This window comes from Electrophorus electricus, chromosome 3, assembly GCF_013358815.1.
Source record: "Electrophorus electricus isolate fEleEle1 chromosome 3, fEleEle1.pri, whole genome shotgun sequence".
NCBI classification, from domain to species: Eukaryota; Metazoa; Chordata; class Actinopteri; order Gymnotiformes; family Gymnotidae; genus Electrophorus; species Electrophorus electricus.
The window spans coordinates 22,251,489-22,275,039 of NC_049537.1; the positions used below are offsets into that span (position 1 = coordinate 22,251,489).

The 23,551-nt window shown below is 40.1% G+C and overlaps 2 protein-coding genes across 3 annotated transcripts; one reads left to right on the plus strand and one right to left on the minus strand.

The window, feature by feature from the left end:
- Positions 1 to 3,522: 3,522 nt before the first annotated feature.
- Positions 3,523 to 15,422, plus strand: nrbp1 (nuclear receptor binding protein 1). 2 transcript variants are annotated; one of them, XM_026998752.2, is made up of 18 exons: positions 3,523 to 4,290; positions 4,740 to 5,075; positions 5,441 to 5,563; positions 7,209 to 7,310; positions 7,772 to 7,861; positions 8,099 to 8,139; positions 8,254 to 8,348; positions 8,441 to 8,524; positions 8,765 to 8,823; positions 8,907 to 9,005; positions 9,201 to 9,333; positions 9,721 to 9,808; positions 10,021 to 10,071; positions 10,235 to 10,370; positions 11,382 to 11,435; positions 11,522 to 11,585; positions 11,843 to 11,898; positions 12,865 to 15,422. In XM_026998752.2, exons 2-18 carry the CDS (start codon positions 4,827 to 4,829, stop codon positions 12,958 to 12,960), a joined length of 1,620 nt encoding a protein of 539 aa, XP_026854553.2. In that variant the 5' UTR covers positions 3,523 to 4,290; positions 4,740 to 4,826; the 3' UTR covers positions 12,961 to 15,422. The 2 variants fall into 2 exon arrangements, with proteins under 2 accessions (XP_026854553.2, XP_035380365.1); XM_035524472.1 differs by having other exon boundaries at positions 3,523 to 3,862.
- Positions 15,423 to 15,597: 175 nt separating this feature from the next.
- Positions 15,598 to 23,128, minus strand: si:dkey-12h9.6 (macoilin). The gene is made up of 11 exons (XM_026999030.2): positions 22,911 to 23,128; positions 21,412 to 21,553; positions 21,021 to 21,147; positions 20,698 to 20,821; positions 19,436 to 19,605; positions 18,881 to 19,313; positions 18,631 to 18,789; positions 18,239 to 18,409; positions 17,859 to 17,985; positions 16,664 to 16,838; positions 15,598 to 16,581 (listed from the first exon to the last, which is right to left on the minus strand). The coding sequence occupies exons 1-11, from the start codon at positions 22,985 to 22,987 to the stop codon at positions 16,394 to 16,396; spliced, it is 1,893 nt and encodes a 630-aa protein (XP_026854831.1). The 5' UTR covers positions 22,988 to 23,128; the 3' UTR covers positions 15,598 to 16,393.
- Between the last annotated feature and the right edge of the window lie 423 nt (positions 23,129 to 23,551).

Genomic DNA, 23,551 nt, shown 5'->3' on the forward strand with positions numbered 1-23,551 from the left:
TGCACCCATATACCTACAGATTTAAAATGCTTTTACCACTTACATTGATCATCTGTAACATTAAAACCACCTGCTTAATATTGTGTAGGACCCTCTTGTGTCACCAAAAACAGCTCTGGTCCATCAAGGCATGTACTCCACAAGATCTCTGAAGGTTTCCAGTGGTATGTGGCACCAAGACAAAAGCAGCAGATCCTTTAAGTCCTGTAAGCTGCAAGGTGGGGCCTCCATGGATTGGACTGGTTTTTTCCACACATCCCACAGATGTACAATTGGATTGAGATCTGGTGAATTTTGGAGGCCAAGTTATCACCTGATTAAAGAGGCGATTGCCATTAGGGAATTCCATTGGCAAAAAGGCTGTACTGCAACAATGTTTATATGGGTTTGTACATGTCAAAGTAACATCCACATGAATATCAGGACCAACAGTTTCCCCAGCAGAACTTTGCCCAGAGCATCACACTGCCTCTGTCAGCCAGCCTTCTACACATAGAGCATCCTAGTGATGTCTCAACCCCAGGTAAGCGAAGCACATGCATCCAGCTGTCCATATGATGTGGACAGGGATCAGTATGGGCACACTGACTGATCTGTTAATCATTGTTATTCATTTCACCAGTCAGTGGTTTTAATGTTGTAGCAGATCGGTGTATTTTCACCTCTTTGCAGACAGAGCTTAAAGTAGCCTGTTACTTTGATGAGAAGCATTTAAATAAGTAAGTAAAGTTAATAATTCATCTTAATTCACCATCACTTCCAGTTCTGCCACCACACAAGACCTAAACAAAATACAGTGCATCATCTTACATCTTATGAGGGTCAAAACTACAAGACTATAGAAAACATTATTCCATTACTATACTTAATGCATGTAAGTGTTTTTCTAAATTAAAACCACCATGCTACAAATATACAACAAAACCACACACTAAATATGTATGTGGGAATGTGTAGAATTAACTGTGTGTGTGTGTGTGTGTGTGTGTGTGTGTGTGTGTGTGTGTGTGTGTGTGTGTGTAAGAGTGTGTCTATGTATTTTAGCATTAGCATTTTATTGTGTGATTCACAAATGGAAGGTTTGATAATGAGAGGTACTTGCAGGTTTCTTGTTCTATTTCAAACTGTGAGTAATATTTTTGTTTGGGGTGTGTCCAGATGTGGATACATTGTAGTTTACTTGTTAGATAGTATGTGTAAAAGTCAGGTGGTCAGGTGCTTCAAGTCCTCCTAGTTATTTCCTTTTTTCAAAGTGTAGTGAATTTTATTTGTGGGGTTTTCTTCCCATAAAATTTTGTTATTGCAGAATGCAGTTAGTGGGCGGTTAAATAGGAATCATGGTGAATAAGTATTTCATGTTTGGAAGGATTGACATTTTTACAGTTGCCATTCTGCAAAATAGTGAAATAGGTAAGTTCATTCAGCATTGTAGATCTCATACTGTTTTCAATTATGATTTGATATTAAGAGGAAATTGTTCTGAGCGTTTGGAAGATATGGTAATGCCTAACTTTTTAATGTTGCCAATATGGAAACCAAGGCATAGGTTTCAGGTTACCACGTTACAGCCTCCTTTATTAATATAGACTGATTCCAGCTGGTTGAATTACTAGATATATTGGAAAATGTGAGTGTTATTTTCTACTGTGGAGAGTTGGATGGATTCTGTAGGTATAACAATACATGATCTGCATAGAGACTGGCCTTGGGTTGTGTGTTTTGCAAAATCATACCTTTGATGTTTCTGTTCTGTCCAATTGCTGCTGCTAGTGGTTCTATATAAATTGCCAAATGAAGAGATAGAGGGAATCTTTGACTGGCACCTCTATGTAGGGTGACACTCTGGGAGGTGACTCCATCTGTGGTGACAGTAGCCAGAGATGAAGTGTATACTGTCCTTATCTAATAAATATGTCTCTAAAGCCAAATTTCTGCAGGGTTATGGACAGAAATTTCCAGTGGACGCTGTCAGATGCTTTTTAAACATTTAAGCAGATAATACTATCTAGATTGGCCTCTGAAAATCAAATTAATAATCTGCACAGGTTATCAGAAGAGTGCCGTCCTTTAGTGAATACCGTTTGATCTGCATGAATAATTAATTAAATGAAAGCTTCGATTCGATCGCTCAGTGCTTTGATGATTATTTTGAGATCTGTGTTGGTAAATGACATAGGGTGAAACATGAAGGGAAATGTTGGGTCCTTCCCAGGCTTTGCCAGTACTGAGATAAGAGCTGTGTTCATATGAGGTTGTGCTGTAAATCTGAAATCATGTTTAAAAATTGAGGGGAGATATTATTACCAGAAATGTCTGTAGAACTCTTCAGGAATGCCATGCAGAGCAGGAGCATTGCTACTCAGCATCTTTATTAAAGCACTGTACAGGTTTTTGGTTATTGGTTTGTCCAGTGTTCATACATTCTCCAAGCTCAGTTTTGGTAGATTAATATAATTTAGAAAACAGTTAATGTCACCTGAGAAAGGATCTTATTCAGAAATGTAGAATTCCATGCAAAATGCTTGAAACATGCTATTAATCACCTGTGGTGTAACCAAGGTCTCCCCTGCAGAATTCATGTGCTTGTATACCATCAAGTTAAAATTGACAATGTTTTAATTCCTGTTGTGCTTCTTATTTAGATACTTCAATGTATTTACCAGTACAATTTACCAGTACGTCCAGTTCCAAATTATTTTCTAATGCCATTACTCAGTACTGCTCTACTTCTCTCCCAAAATAATAAGGGTGATATTTCTGGAGAGGTATTTATTTCATCAAAGGATTCCCATTCTCTTTTAAAGAAAGGATCAAAGTTAGGGTCTTTTATCAAGGATATGTTGAAGCGCTATCTGGGTGCCAACAGCACGGGCTGCTTATAGTTAAAGTTAACTGATACTCATGCACGATCACTAACTACAACTGGGTATATATTGTTCTCTGAGATGTCAGTTGCAGCGGATTTACTGGAAAAGGTCTATTCTTGAACATTGTTATGAGCAGGTAATTGATATGAGTATTTTCTTCTTGGTTATTTATTCTCCAGTTATTGACTAGACCAAAATCAGCCATATACTGGTTCATATACTGGTTATGATTCTAATGATAGATAGATAGATAGATAGATAGATAGATAGATAGATAGATAGATAGATAGATAGATAGATAGATAGATAGATAGATAGATAGATAGATAGATAGATAGATAGTACAATGAAGTGAGAAAAAAGTAATAGGATGTTAAAAATTAAGAAGGCAAAATCAGTAATAACATTAATTAATTAAAGGGGGGGGTTCTAATAAAGTAGCTTGTGTTGGTTTTTACGTAGTTCTAAATATCAGTTCATACATGACAGTTGCATAAAGAGCATTACACATACATTAATTTATGCCACTTGATGTACATCATCCAAAAGCTTGTAAAATGTTGCTATAGTAGGTGGCGCTATATACGCTTGACTTAAACTCACAATCCCTGAAGAAGAAATGTAGCGGTAGGCGACGCGCACTGCAGTACAGACAGTAGTCGATAGAAGGTGTCGCTTGTAACGCTAACTGTCGCCATTTATATTTAGTGTTTGGCAAAATGTTAATATAGGATTAAGTAATCATTTCAAATACATGAGCTAGTCTTCTGTTATATACCTACGACGTTTAGGAAATACATATCTTCTGTATTGTCAGTCGTATTGTTTTTAGGAACGAGACTAGTTGCTCCTGCTCTAGCTAGCTAGCGGGTTAGCTATCTCCTGAGACGTGACTAGCTAATTAGCTAGATACATTACCAGCTTCCGTCAGCCCGTTGTTTGGATTACTCCGCAATTTGTCGCGACTATATTTTGCGGTTTCTGTCATATTATAAGTAAGCATGCTTCTCTGACTTGTTTTTAATTTAGGCTTTTGAACTAGGTTATTAAACATTACACCAGTGCTGTTAAATAGCTAGCTATAGCACGCCCCCTTCACTACTTCGAATTCTGGTGCCTAGCTGGGTAACCTTCGCTATCTTAGCTAGCGTTTTTCCGCCTGTAAACTCAAGCTAAAACAGTTGTCAGGCTAAATACCTGTTTTTTTTCTGAATGATTATTTGTATAACCAACTGGTTATTTGTATAGCTAAATAGTCTGTATAGATTAAAAAACTTTGTTTCCAGTCTCCTGACTTGCAAGTCATTCTTTTCCCCTTCTGGATGTAGATAGTAACGTTTGTATTTGGATAGCTAGGTTAGCTAGCTAACGTTACAGATTTTCCGGTTAAACTGGCGACACCGAGCGTTTTTGGCTAAAGAGGGTGAGTTTGCCAGGTTAAAACTGCAGTAACGATTGACACTGAGTTGCATTTTATTCATATTCTTGTTTTGTTTTTTTTGTCTCTGTTAAAAGGCTAAATTAACGGTAGCTAAATTGGTCTGTCAATCTTGATTAACTGACCTCAGTGTTAAGTTCCGGACAAAAACAGGATGATGGTGGAACAAGTTTTTCCAGTGAAGTCACGCTAGTGTGAAACGAAAACTAATTATCTTTAGCCATTTGTTAACGCACCTCGGCGTATGTTTGGCAATTGGAGCTTGGGGTTTCTAACTGTACACAGCAGAAACGAAATATATAGGAGCAAACGGCCAATCTGTTTTGCATATTATAAGTCCTCTCTGTTTGACAGGTTATTTTTAAGTCTACCCACAAAATATAACGGTGTTCCAACGGTTTTCCATCGCGCATTAACCCTCATATCTTTTACAGAAACCGCCTCTCACCCTTGTGGTGTGAGCGAGCCGGACTTAATTTTAACCGGAGGTTGTGGACAGAGCGGTCAGTTATCCATCAGTGATGTCTGAAGGAGAGGGAAAGCAGACCTCTGCTCCTGTTCCAACATCCACCATGGAAGTAAAGCCTGAAACGGCAGCCTCTGCTTCGACTGGCCAGGGGGTCTCATCGATGTCTCCCCCAGTGTCTGCAGTAACTCAGGTCCCACCCGCTGCTGCTGCAGCAACAGAGGATGAGGAGGAGGAGAGTGAAGACGAGTCAGAGATTTTGGAAGAGAGCCCATGTGGACGCTGGCAGAAACGCAGAGAGGAGGTATGGTGACTGGAATGCTGCTGATTCTTGGTGGTTCTATGTTCTGTAATCGTTTGTTTATCTATTATTGTATTGTTTCTGAGTGGAAAAATCCTTACTGTTAAACAAACATGTCTTATTACACACAGTTTAAGCAATTAGTACCAATAATATAAATATTAGTTTTAGTTTTTTCTCAGTTAAATTAGCTGTAGCTAATATGCTTTGTGATGGTAGTGAGGTATGTAAAAGGTTAACTAGTCTGCAAGTTTCCATTCTATTTTAGTCAGGTCAAATTGATTTCAAAATAATTACCTTGTTTGTCTGAAGAATGACTCAAGTACAGAAGGACAGATTTGTCATTAGTGCGTAACATCTTTCTCCAGGTAAACCAGCGTAATGTTCCAGGAATTGATAATGCTTATCTAGCCATGGACACAGAGGAGGGTGTGGAGGTTGTGTGGAATGAGGTCATGTTCTCTGAGAGGAAAAATTTCAAACTGCAGGAGGTAAGATCGAATCATCATGAAAGCATAGCACTGTGGTGTCTTGTTTTAAGATTCATGGGGGTCATCAGATCAGATTAATTATGCCAGAGTATGGGACAACTCCAGCATATCTCAGCTTTCCCTCCTTCTACCAGAGCATGTTATTTCTAATAAAGCATGGATCAGATGTTGTCTAAATTGAACAGAGAAGAGATACGAATTTCACATTAAAGTCCTACTTTTTGTAAAGGCACAGGTGCAGGTTGCTTCTGTATTAGTCTTCACTTCTCAGCATAGCTAAGACATATCATTATTGTGTATTAGCTACATACAGTGCATGTTAAGAACCTTACTGGGCTGGTGTACAAGCAGTATTGGCTCACTGTTCCCTGTGGCTGTAAGCCCTTTACCCAGAGTGGTTGGACCTGTTGACTAACAAGCCTATGGGAAGCTTTGCTTTTAATTGAACAGAGTTTTTCACTGTGGTTGCGTACATTCAGATGTCTCTCACATCTGAGTTCATTTTAGAATCATGTCTAGTGAGCCTTTAATCACATTCTGTTCAATGGATCAGCCTTTTTTTTTGTCTTGTATACATGCTTTTCAACTCTTGAGAGAAGTACATTTGATATTTTAAAGAATTATTATAAATTAGTTCAGTTATAGGTTAGACAGATAGGGCAGCCAAAGGGAATGGTAATCTATCAGGTATGTGAGGTTTTGCAGTATTAGGTACACTAAAATATAAGTAAATGGGATGGGGGGGGGGGGGGTGGAATTCTTTCTTGTGTTGATAACATACATTGAACTTGAAGCATGTGACTAAAATCACGCTCCTAATTTGTTTCAATTTACTGTCTTGATTCTCAGAATATGTATAAAAAGCCATCAGTTTGCTGCTAACAAACCTTGCAGTGATCCATATAAGTGAAAGTAGCCTAGTGTCTACTAGGTAATCAGCTATCAAGTTAAACAGATGACTAATGAAAAAATAGCATAGTAAAACAATGGTTTTGTTAAACCTATTTTAATTTATCCATTTTTACCTTACAAGTTGATCACCTGATGTCTATTATAGGCAATCTAATTAATACTGTAAATTGTGTGAACATGCCACACTGCTGCCTAATGTATTAACATTTTAAGTTGGTTGCAAACATTTGTTCCATAGCTGCACTTGAGATATGCGTTTAAGATGCTCGAAGGGTCTTGATTGTAAAGGGTTTTGAGACTCTTAATGCCTTTTATTAAGGAAGAGTCATGGTTTATTTTTAATTAGTATTTCTGTTAGGCGCACAAAACACACACGAGCAAACATTTTTAAAGGAACATGCATCTTAATTTGAGGCCACTGTGCAAAGGTTGTTCTATAAGTAGTCTGAATTTTGTGTGGCCATCTTAGTGTGATAATTGGAAAGTTATGCAAATAGAAAGTTGTGACTTATAAATAAGAAATTGTATAAATATGATTTCTGTGCTTTTATAATCCATGAATGCATTGCATGCTTTAATTAAACTGAGCATGGTTAATGCAAAGTTTTGGCCTGGAAACAGGACTTTTCAGAAAAGCAGAAATATTCATCAGGGTAATATAGTCTCACGAATGCCCAAGTCTTCAGAGTGTGCCTTTAGGATGCTTTTTTATTAATAAACGTGTCTTTTTCAGGAGAAAGTGAAAGCAGTCTTTGATAACTTGATTCAGCTGGAGCATTTGAATATTGTCAAGTTTCACAAGTACTGGGCTGATGTGAAAGAGAACAGAGCCAGGGTGAGTGACTCAGCAAAGCCCAAACTGAAGTTAAAGTACTGCTGCAGGAAGCAACTGAATTATGACAAGTCTCAGATTAAAAGTAGGAGATTGCATATTTGCCTTTTGGCACAAGTGCAAAGATGTATACAATGTCAGTGCATGTGAGAATTTGTTTATCATATTGTTTCTGTTTTTTAAATGAAGTGTTGATGGTATAAATAAAATTACTGTATCCCATGCATCCAAACCTATTAAAATATGTATAGGTCTGTTTCATTAATCAAATAGGCCTGTGTGTGTGTGTATACTGATAGCATACATTCGGTACCTGCTAAATATACCTTACTTTTATTAGTAAATAGGACACTTGCCTCATGCATGAATAATTACAGTCTAAATATGAATAGACCACGAATACCTGAAGTGCAGCTTTGTTCTGCATTGCAGTTTTAACTGAATTACTTTTTTATTCCGATCAGGTTATTTTTATAACGGAGTACATGTCCTCAGGGAGTCTGAAGCAGTTTCTGAAAAAGACAAAGAAAAATCATAAGACTATGAATGAAAAGGTATGAACATTTTAAAAAGGTTCAAAAATTGTGTTGTCATTTTATGCTAATCTAAAAGGCCTGAAGGTAAGTTGGATGATGTTCTGTGAAAATTTAATTTCCTCTAGTGATAGGTAAATGGTAATGGTCTGGCTTTAAACAGTCCTGCTCATATCACTGAGGAAATGCAGAAGTCTTGCCATGTTTTCCTTAACGTCATACTGCTGAACCAATGTCCTGTGTATGATCTTCTCCTAGGCATGGAAGCGTTGGTGTACTCAGATATTATCTGCTCTAAGGTCAGTTTTTATGACACTTGATCACTTTTGATTATTTGCTAGAGTAAATTTGATGATTTACTGCTAGAGTGCTCTGTTTGTGCCCTCTCCCCTTACCTTCCATTGTTGTCACAGTTACCTGCACTCATGTGAGCCCCCAATCATCCATGGGAACCTGACCTGTGACACTATCTTCATACAGCACAACGGCCTGATTAAAATCGGCTCAGGTGGGCTGTTGCGGAATGCTGTATTCAAGGAGCGCATGTGGGAGTTGAAGAGCTATGCCTTTTATTGAAGTGATTATTATTTCCTTTTGCAGTTGCTCCTGACACCATTAATAACCATGTTAAAACCTGTCGGGAGGAGCAGAAGAGTTTGCATTTCTTTGCACCAGAATATGGGGGTAAACAATTGATTTATAATATGCACTGTTTTAAGTAAACATAAATTGCTTGAAGTGAATAGCTTCATTGAATGAACTTGGTTGCTGAGATGGGCCACCTGAAATTTGTCCTCTAAACAGATTCAGTGTATATCTAACAATGTTAATTGCTGTCTTGTTTACATTTATTCTAATGGTAAGTAATTAAACATTGGAATGAGACTTCAGCATTGACATCTGTCCCTTTTTCTCCACTTCCAGCTGTTGCCAATGTCACCACAGCCGTAGACATTTATTCTTTTGGAATGTGTGCCTTGGAGGTGAGTGCAGAGTCCAGTGCTCCAGAGTAAAGCTGTGGAACACCCAGAGCAGTTGGCTCAGTTTCCCTTCTGTGTATTCACAGATGGCTGTGCTGGAAATACAAAGCAATGGTGAATCGTCCTATGTGTCACAAGAAGCCATTAACAGTGCCATCCAGTCCTTGGAAGATCCACTGCAGCGGGTGAGAGTGTGTCCTGTGTCCCGCACATTAAATGATAATTGAAAGCACCAAGTAAATGCCAGTCGACAAAACTAGATCCCTGTTTGCACACACAGTGGCTGAATTACTATTAAAAAAAATCATTTAATTTGCCATGTGTTCAAGCCCATATTTGTGTGTCTCTTTCTGTTTGACTATGTATGTGTGAATGTGAAGGAGTTTATACAGAAATGTCTGGAGGTGGATCCAAGTAGGAGGCCAACAGCCAGAGAACTGCTATTCCATCCTGCTCTGTTCGAGGTGCCTCAGCTTAAGCTACTGGCGGCCCACTGTATTGTCAGCCATCAACGTGAGTCTGCTCTCTTGCAGAAACCAACATGTATATGTTGATTGGGTTGTATTGGTTGGCAGGGGTGGGGTTGGTTTGTCTGGGGGTATGACTTGGCATGTGGGTGTGCATTTTGGTTTGTGTGTGCATGCAAATGCTGGTTTGTGTATGCATGTGTGAGAGAGGGAGAGAGGGTGACGGAGATGCTTCTGTTAAATGTGCCGGCTGGCTTTTAGCAGCAGAGATGTCAAACACCAACGGTATGTGTAGTTTGACTGATTATATACACAGGTGCTAGTCCTGTGGCAGACTTTCACCTTTCAAACTTCTGATTTGAATTTAAAACAGTAAGCAATATCAGGCAAGACTACTTGGGACTGATTTGAGTAAATGCACTTTTTGTTGTAGACATGATCCCTGAGAATGCTTTAGAGGAAATCACCAAGAACATGGACCCTAATCTGGTGATCATGGAGAGGAAGGCAGTGCAGCTGAAGTGAGTGTTGGTCCTGCTGTCTGTGCCTCTTATCACATCCCTTACAGTAAGGAGGTTGAGCACAGTAATCACAGCACAGCCACTGTATAAATCGCAGAGTAGCATAACTTGCTTACTCCCTGAGGGTTTTTGCCCTGGTTTCAGGTTTTGTGTTGCTTGCTGTGCTGCGGGTTTTTTTAATGTTTGGGATTAATTAGTCTCTCTTTCTGTAGACTCTCCCAGTTTCCTGCTCTGGAACTCGACAAGTTCCTTGAAGATGTGAGGTGAGAACCATCAAAGAAATATCACGTTCTTATAGTGTGTCGAGGTTTAAAAGAATCTGTATTCTGCTTTGTGAAAGCTCTGTATGTTCCTGTGTCCATTTGTTTTGAAGGTGCTGAAGTCTGTGCTGTAAGCTAAAGTCAGGGTGCTTTTGTGCATGTGTAGGAATGGGATCTATCCGCTGACAGCGTTTGGCATGCCCTGTCCCCAGCAGCCCCAGCAAGAAGCAGTGAAGTCCCCCATTGTGCCGCCCTCTGTCAAAACGCCCACGCCAGAACCTGCAGAGCTCGAGACCAGGAAGGTGAGGAAAAGCAATGAATTGATACAGCAGGTGCACCAGGACGTTTTACACATTTTTTCAGGGCTCCCATGTGACGCAACAGAAGAGTGTTCACCCTATCATCGAGGGTTCTCTGGAAATTCAAGATAGCAAAATTGGATCTGCTCTTTGGATATGAGGCATGAATTACTCTGTCCCATCAATCACAGTGACACTAGCCCAGCCATGGACGTCTGTCTGCTCACGCTTGCTGACCAGGGCAATTAGCTCTGCCCTGTGTCGCAGCGTGGGCAGCAGTTCAAAAAGATGTGGTGCATAGCTTCATGTGTTTCTTAGGTGTGCTTGCCTGAACCCTCCAGAGTTGGTGGTAGTTTTGTCAGGGGAAGGTTAGCTACATGATGAGTAGGCAATGGCTTAATTACTAAAATTGAGAGAAAAATGGGGTAAAGTAATGAAAACGCACTTTTTTTAGTACCGCATGTAGTAATTCTTATTTACATAACACCTGTATTGTAGTTGATGCATAGGCGTTGTTAGTCAGAGAGACTGGGATATCTTCTCCAAAGCAGGGTTAATGCTGACTACAATCCAAGCTAAAACAGGGAATTTGGATTCCAGTGGCACAGCTGAGCTGTTTTAACTAACTTTGTACAAGTCAGTGCTCTGGTTAGGAATTTCCATTACAGAGAGTTTGGCAAGATTGGTTGATCTAATGATTAGTGTTTGAGGAAGCATGTGAGCATGTCCAATGAAAGTCTTAAGAGTTAAACACCCAATTGCGTCACACTCAGACAGCAAGATAATCCAGGGGGCGTATGCCAACAGTAGCGAGCGAGTCACATTTGACATGCACGTAGATTAGTAAAAGCAAAAGGCCAAATGTAAACATTTAGCTGGACACTTAGCTTTGCACATCCTGTCTTCATAAATCATGTCTTTAGGGTGCTTCTCACATCTGGCCATCAAAGCTGCATACTCAGTAGTCCAGTGCGTGTATAGCTGTTTCCTGATGGTCACTTGTTTTCGTTTAAGGTGCTGCAAATGCAGTGCAACATAGAGCCTGTGGAGGAAGGGGCAAAACATCACGTGAGTCTTTGTTTTATATGCTGATAATGGGACACGTTGTGCTCTAGTGAATCACTAATCGCTGGGCCTTCTCTCTTTCTTCCCAGTTGACCTTGCTGCTGAAGCTGGAAGATAAACTCAACAGACACTTGAGTTGTGATTTGGCACCAAGTAAGTACAGTGCCGCCTAGACACTGCTGGACTGCTTTCTTGTTTGTGAATCTGAATTTGAAAGGAAGGAGCAAAAAAAAGACTACACTCTTCTCTCCACTGTAGCTAAAAGAGACTGATGCCACAGTTTTAATTCGGTTAACCAGTAAAAATGCTTTTTCCATATTTCTCATTAACCATTTAAAGTATGCTGTCTCTCCAAGCTATCATTAATATCATAGTGATGTGCTGTTGATGCTGCTTTGCTGTGTCTGTAGATGAGAACGTGCAGGATCTTGCTGTGGAGCTGGTGCAGCTTGGTTTCATCAGTGAGGTGAGCCCTTACACACATTTCACACCTGTGGGCGCAAACTGATGTTAAGTGCTGAAAAGTCCTGTTTGTCGGGCATTGCTTCAGAAAATGTTATTATTTATTGGAGAATTGTTTCCTTGTTAACACTTCAAAATAGCCACAATAATAAAATTAAAGTGCTGTTTTTATTTTAAAGACCAGTTGCTTCTTTCTTTTTAAGCTTTTTCATCAGAGCTTTTTTTAAAATGTGACCACAGTAACCTGCCCCATAGTGACATGCAGCCTTTTAATCCTCCTGGATCAGAGTTTGATTGACAGCACAGTGGGTGATGCTGATGCCATATGTCTACCAAAAATAAATTGTTCATCAAGGAAATGGGATCTTTGGATGGAACCATTGGTTGTCTTTATTGCTGCTTCTAGAACATCATTGATATAATCTCAAGTGTTGGACATCTTGCCCGCTGTCTTTAGATTTAGGATTTTCTTTAGAATTGGTTCTTGCCCGTTTATGCTCCGTCTGCTCTGTAAGTAATTATTACTGAGCATCCTCTTACCCAGACCTGTGTAAGATGGTAAGTAGCTGGAGGATGACTAGTGGTGATTGAAATAATACTGCCTAATTGGTTGAATGTAGTCATCTGTTTAGCTTGGCTCTTGTGTGAAAGCTGATGCCAGACCATCTGTAAAATTCACCCACTCATGTTCTTCTCTCCAGTTATCTTTCCTTTCATATATCTCTCATCCATTTCTACATTTTCTTAACACAACCATTTGTGTTAACTCTGTGTAGTCTGATAAATATCATGGCTGTTCATTTCTTGTATTTACTCTGCCTGCTCTGTCTAATGCTTTGGTAATATATTTTTTGTATTTGGTTGTTGATCTTGCTAATTATAACTTCTGTGTTCTCAGCCCCCTGCAAATCTCTTACTCTCTGACTGTCTCCTACTTTGACAAACTGACTCTAATTCTGTCTGTCTGAAGGGTGATCAAACGCGTCTTGCCACCGTGCTGGAGGAGGCCTTCTCCAAGTTCTACAGTCGGAATGGCTCTCTGAACCCTGTCACAGTTTCCTCATAGCAGAGGGCAGATTTGGTACCTCTGTTCTCCACCACTTCTCACGCACGGGACACAACTCTTCCGCTTGATTGCTTTGAGGTCTGGATGAGCGCTTTGCGGCGATGGGTCCGGAGGCCTTTGACTTGCGCTCAGATGGTGATTTCCTGCGCTCAGTTCTTCACGCACGCCGTTGTGGGGGGCTGAAGGATTGCCGGATGTTTGTACATTTATTCTCTCAGCGTAGCCGTCAGCTTCTCTGTTTTAAAAGAAGAAAAACAAGGTTGTATTCAATTCAGTATTACAAGTTTTTCTTTTTCTTTTTTATTTGTGGTATGTGTGTGATGGGTTCTTTATTTTTCTTTCTTTTAATTATTGGAACAGCCCACTTTATTCTTTATTGGAGCACCTTGTGTGTCATCACGTCCAGATTGAACAGGTCTCTTGTCCTACTTTAGCCCATTGTTTATGGCTTTATCAAGTTCTCATGATGCCGCACATTAACTGGCTGTCATTGTCCTGCCATTTTAAGGTGCACTAGTTATCATTTTTCAGAATGTTAAATGAGCGTCATTAAGCAGGCTCTTTGTCACCAATGCTTCTGTTCCTGTAATGGCTCTTCATAAGTCCTGCCACAGACTTGTACAAATGGTACGAATGTGTGTATTCTGTTACAAGTTCTACAAGTGCTACATGTGCATTGATTCACAAGAAAACATCATTTATCTCTAACCTTGGTCAGAGAAAATCCTTTTTTTTGTCATTATCAACAGTAGCAGGCTCTTCAGAAAATACAAAGGAAAGTCTTAATTAGAGCATCTTTAAGGTAAACATAAACTGTGGTTAAATATTTGACCTGCAATGCAAAATTCACTTAACGACAATACTGTGAAAGGGTGGGGCTGTCAGTGTTGGGTGGGGTAAAATGCACATTATTTATCTACATTGTATACATAAGGACTATCTGAAAGTGTGTTTCACTCTCGGCATTGTGGCAACTATTTGTGAATGTATGCTCTTGTTTGCTGTATTCATCTTAATGGTGCGTAGGGAAAGGGCACTTGGTTTGACCATTTTCCACCCCATCTATATGACTCCTACAGAAGACAAATAGAGTTTCGGTAGATTTACTAATCTGCATCATATGTATAATTTTGTTAATATGTGCCTTCTAATGATGAAGAAAAGACACAATTGGCCCATGTTTAGATTACATTTCATTTGTCCCTTTTTTGAATCTGCTGATTAGATATGCAGTTTCTGTTTGTTACATGACACACTCTTTAGACATGTTAAAAATAACTGAAGTTACTATATCTTTTAAAGATGTTCTTGAATGCAGAAAGTGCTTTTGCCTGAATTCGGTCAAAGTGAGTCTGTTTTTAGCAGATTCACACTAGTGTTTGAGGATGGTTGGGATGGAATCTAATGAATTCGTAACTGCAAGTGTCATGGATAAAAAGAAATGTTTCACTGCTGTGGTTGGTAATTTGTAGAAGGAAAAAAAGGTCTTCAGCTAGGTCATTGATTATTTAACGTGTACAGCTTTGCTAGTTTAAATTCTTCAAAACTAATTTCTTATTCCCCTCCATATACACTTTATAATTAAAATACTTCCCATTTATTGTGGTGGGCTTTGGAACAACAGATGTATATTAATTAAATCCACTTCTATACCAGCTTCTTTGCACCAACTCAAGCTTGTTCCAATTGAATTATGAGAATCATATGTGACTCAATTTTTGAGGTTTGTAGCAGAATCATAAACTATTTGGCATAAGCTGAGTTTATTTTGTATAAAAAGCTACTGTGACAGTATCTTGTTTGATTTGTTTTGCTCTCAAATTCAGATATTCAGATTGGGAAAGTTTCTTGGTCTCAATTGGCCAAATCAACCAGTCGGTCAGAGGTAACGCTATTTTGGCAGCAGTGAATGCTGTGCATTTTCATCCAGTATGTAATTGTTGGAAATGATCAACTTAATATATACAGCAATCAAGGTGTCACCTAAATGAAGTTTAGCTCAACTGGAATAACAATTGCCTAAATTTTCATATGTAAAAAGTGTAAACTGGGTCTGTTTGGTTACACTAGGGTTGCAAAGCAGGTTGCAGAGATGGTAGTTCTCCAGGAGCAGGGAGCCTCTGCAGTTAACAATGAAATCTTTACAATTCAACATGTATCGCACTCATAAAAATTGCTTCTGTAGTCCAGAAGCACACCACATTTTAATAGCCACCAATCTGACTACTTGAGATGGTATGGCATTGATGTAGAACCAAACAGCGGAAGGTTGTAGTTAAATCTCCAGCTTTGTCAGTGTGACTGTGATGGACACTTTTGGTCTCAAAGCAATCATCTTTGTTCATTTCTCCCCCACACACAACAGAACAGTAACTTGTAACTGCTTTGACAACACAGTTCCTATTCTGTATCTTTTTAAAGGTTACACCAGTTCTTGATATAAAGATGACACTTGGAGCATTTCTGTGAGTCTCTTGTGTTTGTATCTGTTCAGTGAAGAGCTTTTGTTACCCATAATAAACTCCAGCCAGTAAAGTTCAGGTGAGGACAAAATGTGGGGTCAGTTACAGAGATAGACTTTGAAAAGTATTTTATTACTTGTTCCAAAAAAAATTGGAAGAAGACATTAGCCCTTGCACAAATGCACAATTAAACATCAAAAATGATCATTATTTCTTTTATTATTCAAAACAATCATATACATTAGTCAGCATGCAGACCAACACATGGTTAATTCAATATCATTAAGTTTTAGGGAAAAGTACATCAAGCCAGAAAAATAAATATCTCATAAAAAACACCCCATTGACACATAAAAAGGCAACAGGTCCAAAGACATGAAAACCTACAAACATTTTTGGAGTCAATTCCTTTACAATGTGTATAATGTAAAAAGGAATACAAAACAGTACAAAGCACTTATATTCACATAACTGACATTAGGTATTGGCTTTTTATATAAATTGAAGTTGTTTAAATATTATTGAGGCACATTACTTCATGAGCCATTGGGCCTGCTGTTTTCATGAAAATAGTCAATGCCTCTTCACCCTTACCCTAGCATGTCATCTTGGTGGTCTTCGCAAAGTGAGGAGTCAAAACTTTTCTGAATGGCAGCTCGTCATGTAAATAGCAAGTTTCAAAGTACCTTTAAAAACAAAATCTGCCAGTGTTGCATTCTTTTGTACTTCTGTAGCACCACAAATCAGATGTACAATCAGCATTGAGTTCTCAAAAACCACTGGCTCGCATAAAGAAAGCTCATCTAAACAAGCGATCTCCTTACTGTCTCAACTGAAGGCTGCTGGCATTGTCAGGGAAGCCCATGCAAACTGCCTGACCAACAATCAAGACAAACTGGGTCCCCCTTTTGTTTTGGAGCAGATCCAGATGGGGGTTGGGGGGAAGACCTCCACTTCATCCTTTGCCATGCCTATTTCTTAAGACACTGGTACATGAGGCCCCGGGGGTTTAGGACGTAGCGCTCTGAGTTGAGGAACTTGAGGTACTGGGGCGCAGATGAGCGTGGAGCCACATAGGACATGCCTGGAGCGACAGCCATGACCTCAGCAATCCTCTGCTTCATCTCCCTGATCTCCTGGTCCTGCTTCATCAGCCTAACTGTGGAGAACACATTTTGGCAAAATGAGCTGCCTAGATCAGGGATGGAAGTTCTCAAAGCTAGATGATGGCAAGGACTAACCTTGGGCTATCTCTAGCTGCCGCCGTGCATCGCCCAGTGCAGAGAACAGGTCCAGTTTGAGACGGGTCTCAGCACTTAGGTTGTACTCCAAATGCTGCGCTTTGTCCTGCAGGGAGGAGAGGGCTGAGAGCAAGGCATCTGCTTCCTGCTCTGTGCATCTGTGCTTCTGGAGGGTCTAGGGACACGTAAGCAGACAGCACGCGTGAGATACAGATCTGCCTATTACGAATATAGCATGGACACGAGCTGTTTTCATTTAAAGCTGGCCGGGAACTCATCCTGCATTCGATTTCGTGGCTCTTTTGATTGCTGCGTACATTCACTCTGAAACTGATGCAACTCTGTCCAATCATAAATGTGAAATGGTTCCAGTGTTTGTCCAGAGACCAGTGGTCATGACGTGATAGTACTGCGTATGCCCTTAGGAAGGGACACTGGTCCAGACTGAACTGTGGAGAAACACGGGCGATGCAGGATGGGTGCCCGCACTAAACTTAAGAGGCCAGTTTCTCAGACCAAGATTAGTCTTAAACCTAGTCTTAAATATGCTTAGCAAACCAGCCCTCACATTTCCCCTTCATTGTGACTGTAAAATACTAAAGAAAACGGGTGTCTTGAATATTTGGAGTAGTTTGATAATAGCTATAAATAACTACATTTATTTGCTATTAACATGAAATAGTAAAATATATATTGACATGATGAAACATGACAAAGAACATTAATTAATTTGACTGTTAGTCACTGTTTTTTTTGTGTGTGTGACTAATGATTTATTACATGACTACTCATTAGGTATCTGCTTTAACATCCAACAAAATGTTGTTAAAGGGTGAAAGAGTTTTAAAAAAAAGTTCCTCTTCATCACCAAAGAAAAAATACTTAATTGGTTGCACAGTTTTCTGAAAGGCTTATGTCTTAGCATGCTTTATGTTATATATGGTACATATATCACCACTAAAAACAGATGACACACACAACATAAAATGAAACAATAAAAACTACAACCATAAGCATTGCACAACTAGTGGGTGAAACCACTGCCTCAGAAATTCTCACCCAAACACAAACAAGCAACAAGCTTACCAGACCACCACTACCCACAGATGTCATGTGTAAACAATGGAAACACACAAAACCACAAACAAAATGTTACAACTATTCAGACGTGTTGCCCAAAACCACAAAGCTTTACCTCCACTTCTTTTTCTAGAGCTAGCACTCGATTCTCTTTCCCCTGATAGTCCAGCTGTAGTTGTTTGTATTCTGTGTCTAGATCTCTAGCTTTTTTCCTTAACAGCTGGGTTTCACTGTGTTCCTGCCTAGTGGATAGGAGAAAATACAGGGTTTTGAACTGACAGGAAAATTGCTTTGTGAAATGTCCACACTGAAGGAAGCTTTCATAATTGAAATGGCTGTGTCGTGTCTTCTTTTGATTTCAAAGTGTGTTTACCAAAGATCATTTACAAAATGGGAAAAGAGAGCAGAAGGAGAAATAATCCCAAACAATCGAGCAGGCTGCAGGTTTATGGTAACAAATCCACTGGTGTGCAACTACATTCCCTTCTTTCATACCTGTTCGATGCACTGCGGAGTAAAAAGGCTGCCTCGTCAAATTTTTGCGACCGAACTTCTGCTAGTTGTTTTTCCACCGCTACTCTGCTCTCAGATTCTGCCCTGGATTTCTTCTCCAACATGGCACAGCTTTGTTTGTCCTTTTGCCTGGATTTTGTCAGATACTGAAGCCTGGGGAAAAAAAGAAAGAACTAAGATCAGGAGACACAGCACAAGATTCCTTCAGCAGCTTAAGTGTACCCAAAGTCTAAGAACAATGAGAAGAGCTTAGAATAGTAGTGAATATCTGTGTCAAACATATCAAATGTAAAACGCATCCATACGCATGCGTGATGTTAGCATTACTGGACAGTCTGTGGAAAAAAAAGCATGGTGAACGTTCAGTTTCTCACTTGCTCTGCAGGAGTTCATTGGCATGTCTCAGCAGTGAGACTTCAGGCCGCAGACTGCTCTCGCTGTTGGTGAGGTTGCAGATGTGACTGCGGAGTTCCTGCTCGTTCTGCCTGCTCGTCTGCAGTTCCACCTTCAATTTCCGCACCTCTTGCTCTAGTCTGTGGCAGACACAAGGTCACGGTTGTAAAAACATTTGCTCCTGTGCTGTAATTTACTAGCTTTAAGGGGGGAATGGCCAGTATGCATTACTTAGATATCTGCTCGGTGTGAGGATTCTGAAGACTCTGGATGGTTGAGGAGCTCTTCTCCCCTGCCTCTCCACTGGAGATGATGGCTTTGGGGTTTTTCAGCTTCTTCTCCCCTTTGCTGGCCATGGAGTTCAAAGAGTTCCTCTGCACTTTAGCCTGCGAGCCCTTGGAGGCCTTCTGAACTCTGCCACTCTGCTCCTCCTGAGGTAGGTGTTCTGGGATGTCAGGCGGAGAGCCCAAGCGAGCTTCACTGCCGTGCTGTTTGGACCCAGGAGGTTGCGGGGTCACGTCTCTCGTCTTGGCATCCCCTGCATCTTTTTCCATCCTCCCCTGAAATCTGTGAAGCTGGAGGCAGTCCTCCTGGTCCTCTGATACGATGGCATCATTTTGACACTGGTATTGCATGGGCCCCGGTTTGGTCCTCCATTTGGACTCTAAGTGCAGACAGAGTCATTTTCAAATACTGAAATATAGAGGTTTAGCTTTCCAGGTCAGAAATCTTTTCCTCATAACAGCAAGAGCAAAACAGCTTATCAAATGAAAAGGCTGTCCTTACCTTCCACTCCCAGCTTTGAGTAGAGCTGCATGTAGGGAGGTAGGGGCTGGTGAATGAGATGCAGGTGCAAATCGTTCTCGCTCTGAACCGCTTTTTGAGTGCGAAGTTTAAAGATGCTGGAGAAGTAGCAGGTTGCATCAAATCCCATGTACACCAGTGGATACCCAATGCTGTGAGGAAAGACAGGCATTAAGCGACACATGCATGACAATACTCCGTTATCCATTAGGCCCTTGCAACTGATCTGGAATGCAACGAAACGGCTCGTATTCAGTCTTCCCAAGTTCTTGCGCGTCACTCCACTGCTGAATCGCACTGAATCCCACACCCTTCGTGCAGCTTATCTTGAATCTCTCAAGAGACAGGCATCAACACACTGTTCTGCACTAACACCCAGGTGATCTGTACAGTGGAGCCCCTTGCTGTCTTCAAACAAAGACTGAAGACCTCTTCAAAGGCACTTGAAAGGTACTCGATTGGTTATTAATCTTACAGCTTGTAGTACACCCCTGGAGGAAACCCACGCAGACACAGGCAGAACATGGAAACTCCACCCAGATAAGGACTCGAACCCAAGACTCTGCATGTGTTACTATGACACATATCACCTAACTCAACATTGTTGCAGACCAAGTACACCCTTTCATGGCAACGGTATTCCCTAATGGCAGTAGTGGCCTCTGTTGGCAGGATAATGCACCCTGCCACACTATAAAAATGGTTCAGGAATGGTTTGAGGAACAAATGTTCGGCGTGTTGATTTGGCCTCCAAATTCTACAGATCTTAATCCAAGTGAGAATTCATGGGATGTGTTGCAAAAACCAGCCTGATCCATGGAGGCCCAACCTTACAGGAGTTAAAAGATCTGCTACTAACATCTTAGTGCCAGATATCACCTTCAGAGGTCTTGTGGAGTTCATGCCTCCCCTGTCAGAGCTGTTTTGGCAGCACAAGGGATACATACACAATATTAGGCAGGTGGTTTTAATTCTATAGCCGATCAGTGTATATTTATATAAGTTATATTTGATATAAAAAATAATTCTGGGGTTCTAGCTTGATGGGGTTCTTAGCCTCTGTCCTTGTACTAGCAAAACACTAATGTCCATGGAAACAACAAAGCACCTTTGTAAGTTGCTCTGGGCAAGCGTCTTCTAAATGCTGCAAATGTAAATGATCAATGTAGATGTATTTGAGGGGAGAGGCTCACTTTAGGACAGCCAAATTGCATAACTGACTGGTTTTGAAAAGCAGAACCTACCAGTGTGCAGCGAAGAGGTGAGAGAGGTTGGCATATGGATTTTTGAGGTCTCTCAGCCGGAGAGAAGCCTCTGTATACACAAGGAGAATCCATAATGTCACAGTGGACACACAGATACCCTTCTCTGTAAAATAAAACAGTGACATAAACACAAAAATCATGAATCCACTGTCCATTCAAACATTAATAACCAAGCCTCTAAAATTACTCTGAAGTAAAACACCACAGGCATTGTATTCAGTGAAAATAAATAAATGATTAATTACATTTAAAAACAATTTCCTTGGCATAGTAGAACTAGAACACCTTATTCCACTGCTCACCTGTGTGCCATATGTAGTTCAGTAACACATATGTGCTGGCCGCAAAAAATAGCCAGTGCAGAGGAACAAAAATCAAGCAGAACACGTCCAGGGTGAAGGCTGCACACACAAAAACCACACAGATAGCCTACAGGAGAAAGGGAAAGAGCATCATCTACAGGAATAAAAGACTCTTCAGGATTATTTAGAAATGTAACAGTGTTTACAAGATCAAGACTAACAGTCTCTAATCAAATCAAACAGCAATGTATGACTGGAATACAGATTAGCAGTATATATTTGTACCCTTAAAAAAAACTCTGTACAATTAATTCAGAAATAAAATATTTAATGGTAACAATAATATAATTATTAATCAAATGATTCAGCAATGAAAATAAAAATGGCATACCAGCCCATGACAGTGGAACGTGGTGTAGACAGTTCCAAGAAAAAGCCAGCAAGGCCACAAGTATTCCAGCCTGAACTCCAGAATAAAGTCAGCCAAGAGCACGAGAATCCAGACAACCATGAACTTCAGGAAAGAGTATGCACTGAAAATATTGAGGAAACATATACTTATGGTAATGAGTGGAAAACTGCCATTTTGATTAATGTTCTCCATTCTGGCAAGCTGTTTGATGATGAAGGCTTTGATTTGTTTTTGTTGTTGTTGTTATATTTTGCTTTCAGAATACAAATGTGTTTTTAAAAATTCAACAAGCATTTTAGGTCCATCAAATGTATTTTTTAAAATCTTTAAACATTCTTTCTTGTTCTGCGTTTGTAACAAATTTCCTACAAACAACGTGTGTCCTCCTTGATGACGGTAGCCACAAAATCCGTCCATCTTGAATATGAAATAAACAGAAAATACACGGATTGGATTCCCATAGTCTAGATTACTTTGTTTAAACTGTGAAACATCAAAATAAAAAAAAAACTAAACCCAACAACATACAAGGAAGGCGTCTTTTAAGGCGTTATCCTAATGAATGTAGAAGTAGCCTACCATAACCTATTGTTTTCAATTCTTTTGTTCCGATTCTCTGCTGCTTTCAACATCCTTTTGTGTTTGGTAACCATGGCAACATTTGATTTCATCAACTGCATCAGCACCTAAAGTGTTTGCCGCGGCTATTTAAGGAACGGGAAAGTGTTACGTTGTATGGGTTAAATCATTTTCGGGGAATTACTAAGAAAGCTACAATTTACATTTCCAATGAGCTCTGATTTCAGACAGGGGACTGGGTCAAAGATTCTCGACGACTTGCGCATAAACTGGGTATATTCATGTTATCACTCTGCATTAGAATTCGAACAAAACATAGCCTAATATTAAATAGTCGCGCTATTTTGCTTCCAGTATCTCGTAGTATTTCCTACCAATTGCCTAGCCTCTAACATAGCCCCGAATTAATTCCAACTTGTTACGCATTTCTTGACAATTTGTTTAGTCACGAAGAGAGTTATGCTCTTCGTATCTGGTTCTTGTCTGCAATGAATATATTAAGGGTTTCTATTTGATGACGTTCCTTTTTATAGGTTAATAACAATAATAGAGTTGGAACTGCAAAACACCCCATTACACACATGCAATGATGGTGGCCATGGATGACGAAAAAAAATCTATTCGGGTTGGCTTTTGGACAAGCAATATTAGCTAAGAGTTAGGCCTATCCAATATTGATTTAACCAACATTTAATCGATAAGGCCTGCTGTAGTCTATGCATCACTACGAAGCTGACCGTGTAAAGCCTGATCTATTACGCTCCTGCAGTCAGTCTATTTATCAAGGATACAACCGTAGTTAACGCAGGAATATGTGCACAATCCACGTCAAACGGGAATAACAATAGCACCAACAAAGCAGTGCCGTCTGCAAGACGTGTCGTAGCACAGCAGCCTACCTTTCGGAAATCTTTTCTGTAAATTTGATCTTTTTCATTTTCCGAAGCTTGCCGATGTCCATGCAACGTTTCTTCATATTATGGCTTCTGGTCCTCCCGGTGATTGAGTCCGTTAAATGGAAATGCCGTTGTTAAGACAGGTGGTCTCATTTACAGTAACCTGAGAAGACGCTTTGTCCATTAGTGTATGTGAACGGCTACAGGCTGAACGCGCACGCTCGCGGCTCGATGCGAACTTGTGGCAGGCGCTGCGAGACGATCGCCGCGATGAACAAAGATGCGGGCTAGTCTACCAAAAAAGCCCCAGTGCCTGAGCGTCCTCCAGAGTGAACGCAAATAGTTTCACACAAAGCCTGTAGGAAAAACGGAAAGCTATTTGTAATAGCCTACTATACTCTTCTTTTAAATCTTATTAACTTAGCTGCAAAACGGGCAGTCTTTTCAGCAATGTGGCCTAATGTTCCTTTTCTTTAGAATCCATGTAATTCATTCTTGTTTTTTCAAATATTACATTTAAACGTGTAACCTTTGCTCAACCGCAGGCAACAAAAATAACCTAAGCCTACAACTGGGGGCAGTAGAAGTAACCGATTGTCGCATCGGAAAGATCAGGCCTAGTTGGAAAGACGTAAACGCCTTCC

Excerpts from the sequence above, each read along its gene's own strand:
- nrbp1 (XM_026998752.2), top strand. The coding sequence starts at position 4,827 with ATGTCTGAAGGAGAGGGAAAGCAGACCTCTGCTCCTGTTCCAACATCC. Across the intron at positions 9,006-9,200 it reads TGGAAGATCCACTGCAGCGG|GAGTTTATACAGAAATGTCT; the intron begins GTGAGAGTGTGT and ends GTGAATGTGAAG. Across the intron at positions 11,436-11,521 it reads AGGAAGGGGCAAAACATCAC|TTGACCTTGCTGCTGAAGCT; the intron begins GTGAGTCTTTGT and ends CTTTCTTCCCAG.
- si:dkey-12h9.6 (XM_026999030.2), bottom strand. The coding sequence starts at position 22,987 with ATGAAGAAACGTTGCATGGACATCGGCAAGCTTCGGAAAATGAAAAAG. Across the intron at positions 19,314-19,435 it reads CTCAAAGCTGGGAGTGGAAG|AGTCCAAATGGAGGACCAAA; the intron begins GTAAGGACAGCC and ends GTCTGCACTTAG. Across the intron at positions 18,790-18,880 it reads CACACCGAGCAGATATCTAA|ACTAGAGCAAGAGGTGCGGA; the intron begins GTAATGCATACT and ends TGTCTGCCACAG.